This window comes from Diadema antillarum, unplaced genomic scaffold, assembly GCF_040938485.1.
Source record: "Diadema antillarum isolate AM-2024a unplaced genomic scaffold, OU_Dant_1.0 seq00000059_RagTag, whole genome shotgun sequence".
Taxonomy (NCBI): Eukaryota; Metazoa; Echinodermata; class Echinoidea; order Diadematoida; family Diadematidae; genus Diadema; species Diadema antillarum.
The window spans coordinates 1,077,422-1,089,536 of NW_027271164.1; the positions used below are offsets into that span (position 1 = coordinate 1,077,422).

At 39.9% G+C, this 12,115-nt stretch overlaps 1 protein-coding gene across 1 annotated transcript in view; it reads left to right on the top strand.

The window, feature by feature from the left end:
• The first annotated feature begins 5,571 nt into the window (after positions 1-5,571).
• Positions 5,572-12,115, top strand: part of LOC139725816 (uncharacterized) — a 45,563-nt gene continuing 39,019 nt past the window's right edge. Inside the window, exon 1 of the mRNA XM_071636898.1 lies at positions 5,572-5,857. Coding sequence (XP_071492999.1) covers positions 5,776-5,857 — 82 coding nt within the window. The 5' untranslated portion in view covers positions 5,572-5,775. The remainder of the gene's footprint in view (positions 5,858-12,115) is intronic.

The following is a 12,115-nucleotide window of genomic DNA, read 5'->3' on the forward strand; positions in this document are numbered from 1 at the left end:
TCTCGATCATTAGCGCGCTAATTTGTATTCACATTATCAAAAAAGCGCGCTATTTCGTGATCTGGTTAATTTCCCAAGTCAGAAAATAGCGCGCTATTTCGAAACTTCGGGCTGATGTGAAAACGTCTAATTCATTTTCGTCTTCACCCTGCTACTTATTGATGTACCGGTAGCGTTTTCCCACCTGTGTATTTCTTGTAGATATTATGTGACGCACTTTGTCTAATCAGATGGGTTATCAAGCACATACTTGGAAAGTGAAATATGAATCGAAGTATATCAAAGAGTGGGACTGTCTAATACGCACAATGAAAATATCAGAGATGCCTAGAATGACGAGTGGAATTTGAAGCTCTCAATTCGGGTGAAAGCACTCCAAATAAAATAACTTATGCCCTTAATTTAGTGTTTCAAGCGTGTGCGTAATAGTCGTTCTGAGTACACCGTATTGTCGGAAAAGATAAGGTCCATAATTGCCTTCACTTTTGAATTGCATTGAAATTGAAAGTAATTCTCGTTCGGATCTTAGATTTCGCAGACCCTGAAAGAGACTACGACCAAGGAGTACTGTGGTGTCAAATGCTAGTGTATGTGCTCAGCGAACAGGCACAACCCATAATGTCTACCAGCCTAGGGAGGTGTGTGGTACCTCTGTGGTATGATGCAGTGCACACTGCCGTGTCATTTGAGATGCCAAGTCACGTACGAGACTAGAGAATGGGACCAGAACTTCAAATTGGCAGAAACCTGGTCACTTCCATCAATTTCCCCCGATATATTTCTGTTTTTCCTCCTGCTGTTATGTGTGTAAGTTCAATCTCTATCAGATGTGTCTCCTGCAATAGGAATGCTGGTTTGATTCATGTGAACAAAAACGCAGTTTGATTCCAGCACCTTAGTTTTTTTTCCCTATTCTTCACCGCGGCCTTACTTTACACTGATACAGATGAAGTTTGTATTTCTCGTGGTAGAAGGCTTAACGGTGCACCACGTATTCTTTCTTTGGTATCTATGTGGCCCTGAAAAGGGCCTGTCTACTCCCGACGTTTCGGCAAGTATGTTCTTGTCGTTTTTAAGAGAACGTGGTCCTTTTCAGGGCCACATACATACCCAACAAAGAATACGTGGTGCACTTTTACATTTTCTACCATAAAACGTTATACCGCCACGGAAGCCTTCAAAGATTTTAATCTATATTTCTCATTTTCTGGTGCACTGATACATCGTGGTTTGAAAATATCAGACTACACTCTCTGGTGTGGGTAAACAAAGCTTGCTGGAAGTTATAATGCTATGATGCGAGTTTGCGTCAGATTGTCACATTTATATGGCATACAGTGAGTGTCTTCACGCGATCACTTCATGCTTGCATGTGACTGTTCACGTGATGCTACGCCAGTTCTTCATTTTTTAGGTGGAGGGAAAGAAAGTGAAAGAGAATGGAAGGAAGTGGAAGCAGTAAATTACAATAGAAAGAGAAGGGGAAAAGTGGGAAATGACGCAGAACGAATGAATGATGGCTGATGAAAATAAAAGAACGCAAGATCGTAATAGAAATAACTTTCGAATACAAAGACGATCTTTTTTTCAATAAGTTTTTTTCCTGGAACCGCCGCCTACATGAAGCTATCATCATAATTACACAGGTGAAGCTAATTGTTTTGCCCATCACGGTGGCAGAATTAGCTATGTTTCCGTGTACAGTGCGCTTACTAGTATTATCTATGCAGAACGTATTTGAATGATTTTGGAACGATGGCTTTCTTTCTGTGGAAAGAAAGCAAGCATTCTTTGATTGAAGTCCTGAAGGACGCCTGCGTAAAAGGCTATAAGAGAAATGTTATGGTTCATTCTTCAATTACAACATGAAAATTTTATCGCTATGCCCATTCTGCGATATGAGACTCGCTGAAAGCCTAGGCGTGTCTTTCGCGCCGATCAAGCGACAGGGGAAACCGTCAACATTCACTTAGTTCGACATTAGTCGCCACGCTCCTGTAGGCGGCAGTACAGATGAGCACACAACGTGACATGCAGTTGATCGATCGCAATTCCCGTGTTGACAGAGTCCTGGAGAGATTTGTCCAGAGAGTGAAAGTATTAGGGATGCACACACACACACACACACACATACACACCCACACACACGTGTCCCCTGGAGTTAGTTTGACCCTCACGTGTGCAAACACTTGGTTAATCACATGGATTTGAAGACTTCAAGAGAGAATCCAACACGGATAGAAAAAAATGGCTTAGAGAAAGAGTCTAAAATAATGGAGAAGAGCTATAAGCATGTCCCTTACATTGTACAGCTTCGGAAAAAGATACATTTTAGAATGAGATTTAGTAAAAATTCAGGAAACTTTGCAAAAAAAATTACAATCCCTCTATTGACAAATTCCACCTACACAGTCACACACTTTATTTTGTCAGCATTTTCCATAATTTGAGTCTGTCCAGTGGTTTCATTTAATGGAGTGGGAGGGGTACTAGAGACGTATTTGTAAAAGCAAGATATAATGATTGATAATTATGGATTAAAATATGACATGGTGCCAGATGTAATTTATATGATCATATATACGATCTTCTCATATTGTTCCTGTCTACAATCTATTTTTAAAAAGAATAAAATCTCACTTGAATTTTGCTTATGCTTTATAATATTCTTCCATTGCGACCCCGCATGGAATTGTATAGCAGTGACCCTTTGGGACAGTTCCAATCGTCTTCCGATCTTAAAGTAACACTGACATTGATTTTGTTATGGAACAAGACTACATTGTCCACTTTCGACGTGGTTCTGTCTAAATCCATTATCTTATGTACTGCGCAGTCAAACTTGTGATAATTAAATCGCTGTATGAACAGACACTTTGACATGGTTCTCTGCACGCTATAAGAATGAGACTCTATATTGTGAATAGTTTTGACTACCGTACAGGTATGTAAGAGAAACAAGAGAAACAAGAGAAACAAACAACAAATTAATGTGCAATTACAGTTTTATTGGAATTTCGAAGGAGACCATTTCTGACCTCGGTATGTGAAAACATCCTCCTATATACGTTTTTCATACTGCAAAGAAAATATCTATGCCTATCTAATATATCTTCATTAACATTTCGAACACTTATAAGTATGGTTAACACGCTAAAACAATGGCAGTGACATAGCCAATGTGCTTAGGAGTATAGTCCTTGATTATAGGGTAGGTGTTTCTAAATGTTTGTATGTTTGTGCGCGCGTGCGTGTGTGTGTGTATGTGTGTGTGTGTGATGGCACATATCTAAACACATACGTAAACAAATCCATTGTGGCACAAAATTTGTGCAACGTTTCTGAATTTTCGAAGTGTTGGAAATGTCGATAAAGATATATTAGATATGCAATATAATTCTCACCAGTCTAAATTCCCTCTTCAGGATGTCTCTGAACTGAATGCAAATGATAAGATGTTTTCTGCACAGTGAAATCGTTTAATGATTACGTGGTCATTAATGAACTTAGCTATAGATAGAGATATTAAAGCAAATGAATGGAGTATATTATCAACACAATTGAAATGCAATAGGTAAAGGCAAAGCATAGTTTTAGGTTCTGTAAATTATGAATTATTACAATCTTGGAAAATGATGTCATCATTATGAATTTTGTCTTTGGCAGATACAAAACTATCCTTTTTCACCTGTCATGCTTGTGATCATTTTTTCAACGTGCTCCCTAAATTGGCATGCAAATATATGAGACATATACTTCATGCATAAAGCCACAGCAAACACACACATACACACGCAAAACATAGACATCGACTGTACGGAAAATAAAAAAAAAAAATTAATGTGAATATTGTGAAGGCGATTGTATCCGTTCGAAGTTACATGATTCATCAGCAAACGTTAGATCTGCGACGCGAATGCTAAGTTACTAGGAATCTCATCTTCAGTAGATATGGACCTATCCGCTGGTACGTGCCTTGCGCGTGATAACCTTTCAACGTGTTGTGTAAGTGTACATGCAAAAATATGAGATTTAATGCATGAACCAGATCAAACAAACACATGCACCCCTCTCCAACACACACACACACACGCACACACGCACACACACATATACACACGCTCAGACACAAGACAACAGTCTAGCGGTGTTTTTGGCTCAGTCGATAGCACTTCTGCCTCCAGACCCAAAGGATCCAGGTTCAATTCCCGAGTCTAACTGGGCGTTGTTGCGTGTAATCATACCGTCCCTTCTACTAGCAAGAGGCAAAACACTCTGTCCCTCGGATAGGACATAAAATGGCGGCCCCACATGTGAGAGAGTCACAACTCACTCACGTAAAAAGATCCCGCTTCATTCATTCCTCTCAAAGAGCAGGGTGTTTAACCCGGTGAAGTAGTCCGGCCTCACATCCAACTGGACACCATGAAAGACCAGCTAGTGCAACTGAATAAGGGCTATCCAGCCATCTCCACAGATGGAAAATGAAACAAACAAGCCGGAAGTTGTAAATATCGTGACAGTAAGTGTATTACTTCGAAGATGCCATTCAAAGGGCAAGCAGTTTAGGCTCTGAAGCTTTGTAAAATAAACATGCAAATAACGTTCTTGACATACTTGGTCGACGGGTTTATTTGCTTTTGGACAGCAAGATTCCTGACAAGCTCTAAGAGCAAGCTGTCGCCATCCTGATTGTCGAATTGATAGACCTGTCATATCGTTTCAGAGAGGATGCAAATAAGAAGGAAGAAAAAAACATATACCCGCAGGCCTTAACCAATACAAACAAACATCACATCCAATTTAAGATGAAGGTTTTCTCTTTCCTACTAAGTCGATGATGTTTCTGTTTTTAGAGCTTTTATTGTTATTATCCATCGCCACTGCCATCAGAATCGCCGAGATGAAACCACAACTCCATTTTATTCTTCGTCATACATCTAAATTTGAAATATTATGATTTTTTCTGTTTTCCTTCATTTTGTTTGTGTCCTTATGACTGTCATAAAAATAATCGCCAAGGAGCTCATCCGCCCTTCAAAAGTAGGTTAAAACATGTAAGCACCGCGATGAGCCCAGGCTTAGGAGCGTCTCTTCTTTACGTCCCAAATACAGGCGATGAAGGAGGAGAAAATTATTATGGGAAAGCTTAAACACGTAAATAATAGCCTGATCCTCATCAGATTGTTTCTAAATATATATCCCGCTTCCCTTATGTATCCGCCTCATTCCCTTCTATGTATCTCGCAACGCGGTTATTCGCTTACAGGTGACGTCAGCAGTGAATTCTATATGTTCCACTGACGTTTGTGTGTATTGGGCTGACGTGCGTGTACTGTGATCATAGGTTTCAACGCCAACCTGTGGTTGGTCGGTATTGCTGCTACCCCCAGCGACGCATGCCAATGACTGAGCAGCAGCACTTTTTATTTCCCTTGGAGGAAGCAGCCGCTCGTCGACGATACTGTGAGAGGAGAGGTTTGAGCATGCGCACTTGCCGACTGCAATGCTGCTTTGGAGCACGTCTGCCTTCTCGAGGCGCCACTCTTGACAGACATCCACATACACACGAACAACGCGGATAGCTAATTTGCGCCCTGCGTGAATCGACGGAGACAGTGGGGATATAGCTAGTGCCTTCTACAGTTTTATTTTTGAAAGAAATACAAAAGAAATCTAGGAATAACATTGACTGTAAATTTGATTATTTTCCTGCTATTTTAGTCTCATTATTCGCGCATTTTACACCATCGGTCAAGAGTCGTAAATTTTATCATGCAGGCCATACATACACGGATATTTGCCTTGTTCCTCCTCTCAGTTTTGCTAATATCTGCGTTGGCAGCTCCACTGAAAGGTATGTACATTCTATTTCATTATTTTTTATATCATTTTTTTTGATTGTACGAAGATTAATTATTTTTCCTCCATTTTTGCCAGAGTTCTTGATGCGCCTGATTTATCTGACAGTAGTCTGGAGGTTTATGTTATGCTTCATTTCTTTTTAGCTCAGTGTAAGATTTCTTCTCTGGCCTCACTTAAGTTGTGTTGACGACGGTGCCTATAAGAGCCATGCCTTGTTTTATTGGAGATGCTGGATTCCATTGCTGTAAGAATATGTAGACTTTTTTTAAAACTTCCTGCATTTGATAAGTCATTGTGTCTATATAGCAATTGTATACTCTTTGTGTTCGTTTTTGAGATGAACTTGTTAATGTTTTACGTAACAATTGTTCCCTCTTGAGACCTGTTTGATTTACATTGCAATATGTTACCCAGAATTTTGTCGAAGTTCGAGAGTAGACCATTGTTGCACATCAAACTGGAAAGAACTGAATGCATTTTGCGCCCAACTGAAGTACTGACGCAATATTCATGGCTTTCCACAAAATAAGATGCAACAACTGACATACCATGGTATTAAGAATAGGTCTGGTCTTTCTTTGCTTTCGAAATTGTTCATCAGCTGTGACTGATTTCTTGACATCGACGCTGTTAGGAGTGATTAGACGCATGGCTATGGCTGCCTAAATAGAGTTTTGAAGTGATCGACACATGAAAAAATTTAGTGCGACTGAGTTATCGACTGAGAGTTGCATTTATCAAAATCTGTAACTTGGCATATTATAAATATCCTGAAATGTAATCGTTTGTTCATTTTGGTTTCCTTGCTTGATCCTCTAAATAGACCACTAAGCACTCTCAAACGGTTTGTCTTACGTGGATAGAGTTCTCAGAGCAGAGATTAAGCAGTAGAGATAGTAGGGGTAAGCGCCTTTTTATTACCCTAGAGAGAAAAAAAGCAGACACACCCCTCTTCAAAATTGGGTTTAAATCACATTAGGATTATTTGGTGCCTCCTGCTGTCATAATGCAGACAGCGATTCTACTACCACAAGCCATAATTCTTCTTCTTCTCGTACTTATTCATTCTCTGTCCTTCTGTCACTCTCAACTATCTTCATGTGTGGTTGACTGCTTCTTTATCTTCATGTCTATCTGTATTTCTATCTATCTATCTATCTATCTATCTCTCTATCTATCTATCTATCTATCACTCTATCAATCTATCTTTGAATCAAACTATCTGTCTGCCGTCATCTTATTGGAAGAGGCAATCTCTTACCGTTACTCTGTCTCTCTGCTTCATTTTCTTTATCCATCGGTACATCTGTTTATCCATAATCTATTTTACCTCTCTTTTCACTACATTCCTGTGCAACTCTTTCTCTTTTTCATTTTGCATTGCATTGTAATTCGGTATGCTATCACAATTTCCTATCACATGCAAACGCTCACTGAAGCGTACAAAGGCTGTCTCCTTACGAATCCCTCGAATTCCTTTGAATCACCCTCTTCGTATCTTGTTTTCCCTTTTCTTTCTTTCTTTGTTTGTTTTTCCTTTTCTCTATTCTTCATCTTTCTCTCTCGCTGCTCTTCTCCCTCCAATTCATTCCGCTTCCTTGGGTCGATTCAGAGCACTCTGAGTGGAGTCTAAAGAACAAACGATGCGTACAAGATGCAAGTTTCGTTAGGAGATATCGCGGATAGGCATACATGTCGGTCTATGCAACTCGTATATGTTAAATAGCGGCATTGTCATTTTTAAATGGCTGTTGATTAATGGGGGAGACCCTGAAAATGTCTTTGATTAACGGATCTATTAATTGATCGCTTGCGCCGACCTTTGCTGCTTAATGATTGATAATGTCCTATTCATCTTCATATGATGTGGAAAAACTTCATCGTTCTTAGAAGCGTTTGAAAAATAACTACAGAAAAACAAACAGCAACTTGAGAGAAAAAAAATCTATGTACACTCTAGAACAAAGTCCTGAACAGAGCACTATATACCAGAGAGTCAATTATTAATGAGGGGAAAAAAAAGATAGTGAGCGTAAGAACAGTGTGTGAGGAACAAAAACAAATAAACAAAAACATACTAATGATGTGAGGAATGACGTAAATGCTTATAAATAATCCTGCCCCCTCCCTCAGAGAGGAGAAGAAAGATGACCCGCACGTCGCTTGGAGTTATTAGTGTGATAGCTCAAAGCTTGCCAGTAAATAGCGTTCTATCTCTCTACGGATTCTTTCTTCCTATCGCTTTTCCCTATCCTCCATTCCCTTTTTCCTCTTTCTCCCCCTCTCTCTTATCTCTCTCCCTTGGTGTATATCTGATTCTGTTCCTCTTGGTTTGTCTGTCTGTCTTTCCCTCCTCCCCCTTCAACTTTGCCCTTCTATCCCTCTTTCTTTCTCTCTGCTCTTCAAAGTAATAGCAGAGAAGGTTTTATAATCTTGTTGTCACGGTCAAGCTGCATCAAATGACACTGATCTTCCCTTGATGTCTGTTATACCACGGGGACCCAGCAATCGGTAGCCTTCGCGCCCCCTTGCAAGTCTTAACGATAGATATCTGTGATTAGTGTGTGTGTGTGTGTGAGGAAAATCACATTAACCCAACAAACCGGAAGAGAGGAAATGGGGCACTGCGCCTCAAAAGTGGACATCAGCCATCCGGGAGGGAGGGAACGAACGAGGTAGCTAGAAAATCTTGTAGGAGGCTCTTCAGAGATATGATTTTATTAGTATTCATGGTAAAAGTAACCCGGAATGGTAATAGTGGTAGTTACAGTAGCATTATAGAATAATGTTCATTTTGTTGGTCGTGTTATGGCCTGTACGATTACATTGCTGTGTGACGTGACGCCATGCCATATTTGGAAGAAGGAAGAGGCCACTTTCTACCAAAGTCTCGTAGTGCAGGGTTTGAATTTCTTTTAGAGATTCAAATGGATCCGTCCGCGCTTAGGTACAACTTTTTCTTTGATCAAAAGACAAAACGGATCAAATAGGTTTCTACGTCCTAAATGTGATTGTAAAATGTTACTTCGTATAAGCATTCCATTATCTCAATATCATACTCACCGCCAGTCTTCCAAAGGATTATAGAATCAGGGAAGTATAGAAAGGGGGCTTTTATCCCAGAGCTTTTGAATGTCAAGATCATATTTCTCGTGGAGCACGGGGAGCAAGACTTCCGCGCACCGACAGGTGGATTTTGCTTTGTTATACTGGGCGTGGCTAGCACCGCTAGATGTAGCTTCAAAATACCACGATGTCAATGTCCATTACACGAGCCTTCTATTCTAGCAGAAAGTAATTTTAAGGGGTCACGGGCCGCTATGAAATTTTCCACGTCCAAATCAAGATGGATGTTGGAGTTCTGTTTACTTTATTGAGTGCGCCCCTCTCTTACATTTCGGATATCTACCCTACTCAACAAGTGGATGAATCTCAATAGACTGACACTTGATTTGCCAATTCCATGTTTTCATCAAGATTTACGCCTTCGTGTCATCCCTAAACAAACCACATATACACACACGCACACACACACACACTCACACACACACACACGCACACACACACACACACACACACACACATATATATATATATATATATATATATATATATATATACATATGTGGGTATATTCTACACCCCCCCCCGCACACACACACACAAGTTGCATCACACATAAACAGCTAAACAAATAAAGAAAAACGGATAGGATATAGGCACGACTTGGATACAGTGTAATGCCAATGTGGATATTTTCATTGCTTTTACAGAAGAAGAATTAGGTTGCTGCTTTCTTTTCTTTCAATCGGTTAAGAAACTGTGATTTCTTTTTGGTGAAATGATGACTACATTAGCTCAGTCTAAATAAAAAGAAAAATAAAAGAAACCAACGAAATTCCCAACATCCCGGACATTCTTTGGATCTTGGGGACAGCAGTTTTCTGTCGGAAAGGAATGTTTTAATAGTGCCGCACAAAAATTATATCATGCATGATTACACATGCATTTTTATAAATTCATAAAGATATAGATATAGATATAGATATAGATATAGATATAGATATAGATATAGATACAGATATAGATATAGATACAGATACAGATATAGATATAGATATAGATACAGATATAGATACAGATATAGATATAAATATAAATATAGATATAGATACAGATATGAATATAAATATAGATATGAATACAGATATAGATATAGATAGAGATATAGATATAGATATAGATTAGACAAATCCATTTCTTTCTGCCGTTCTGTATTCAAGATATTGGACAGTAAAATAATGACGATATCGCAATGTATTCAACACGAGAATGGAATGGTCAATAGAGACTGTGGTAAGTCGTAAAGGAGAAGTGATGGGCAATTTTCCCAATCGATTGGCTGTGTGTACAACATGATTGGTTAGAGGAGAAACTGCTTGGGTGTCTACTGTCGCTGTCGGCTGCGTAAATACGTTGTTTTTCTGTTAGTTCGCTGACCGTAGGGGGGATTCGATACCGTGCCCAGGCTCTCACTTTCAAGGCGGCGCAGAAGAACAATCAGCTTCTTTCACTGTCGTCTCAAGGAGGAGCGATCACGCAGCATCCAGACTATGTCATGGAGTGACGTTGGCGGCGAGGTGATGACAATCCTCGTGATCGGAGAAGTATTCAGTTTCCTCGTCGTTGCCTTCGTCTCTGTCTATCAGGCAAGCTGCGACGCTCGTTTGGGTCCAGTCGTTGAAGGCTTCCTAATGTTTTTTTTTTTTTTCTCCAGAAACACAAGCCACATTGCGTGGGCGTCAGGACATCATTGGGATGTAAAAGAGCATAAGAACTGGCTTTCCAAGATGACTCCAGATAATTACCATGGTTATATAAAAGGGGTTTTCCCCTTTCCTGGATGACATATTGCCTCATTCCCATTTTATCATGATAGTTTTAAAAGTGGTCATTACTTACGTTCTCCGCTCTACTGGAACAGCCGTGCATTATGCTTCAAATAACTCTGAAGCCAATTTTAAAAAATTGGAAGGCTTTAATGTTACTGCAATATTCAACTTGGTATTAATGAGCAGTCGTTTTTTGTCAGTCAATTCAGTCTACATGATGAGATGAACGATCTCGTTTTATTTGAGTTTCAGGACAACATAGTCAAGATATATGCAGTTATTCGGAGAAATTTGAAGGATGAATTGTACAAAGTTAATTCGTCTTTTCCTTACTGATGTTAAAGTTTTTTATGAGTCGTGATATTTTTCGTAGTTGAGTCCATCTGGCATAGTTTGGAATCAGTTTCTTGGGTGCAACTTTCTGGTGGTTGTCACAAAACCTGTTCAGAGTTCAGCGTGTGGCATGCAGACCTTAATGTCTTCATAAATAACTGTGAACATCCGACTAAGAGTGGGCTCGGTAAAACACAGAATGGCGCGGTGGGGTATAACGTCATTGGCACCAACGTCCAATGGATTCAGGGTGGCCGTGTTTGTGACATGGAGCTAAATGGAGAGGTTCACTTCTTGCTGTTTCCAATCATGTAAACCCCGATTTCTTTACTTTCTTTTCCATGTAAGATGGTATATGGCCAGGATGTATCTCATTGGATTTGTCATTTCAAAGGCATTGCAACGTGTCCATTTGTTTTTCTATGATGCAAGTGCTTGCCATATCTTACTCTTCCGTTTGTTTCCAGACAAATCCGAAAGGTTGCAACACACGCACGCTGGATTTGCATAATGTTACCTGTCATGTGTGTCTTCACAATAATTATGGATAGATCCAGGTTTGTCCTTGGTCTAGCTTAGACGCTCAGCGACGTATTTGAAAGGACAGGCCAAATTTAGCTGATGGTTTGGCTCTTGAGTCAATTGAACTGCGCCTCCATTTGCTTTGGTATAATAGAAATTGGCAGATTGTCTCGCCATCACGAATGCATTCAAACATCATTTTGGTGTGTTTGTCGCGTTCATGAAGACAAAGGAACAAAGTCAAGGTCTTTCGGTAGGAGACCAGATTACGCTGTCATGGAAACAATGATCATGGAAGTTGCTTCTTCACAATGCTGACGCGTAGAGACTCCATAGCAACCGATCTCATGGATGAATGCCTCTTTTTTCATCCTCCATTGGGATAAAAAAGAATAACACGGACGTGATAGCCTGTAGTGGATGAGTTCTACCAAACGGCAGCTGTTGCTTAGTGGCACGATACAGAATCTGGTCTCTTCGTCTACGCATGGAGCTACAACAGT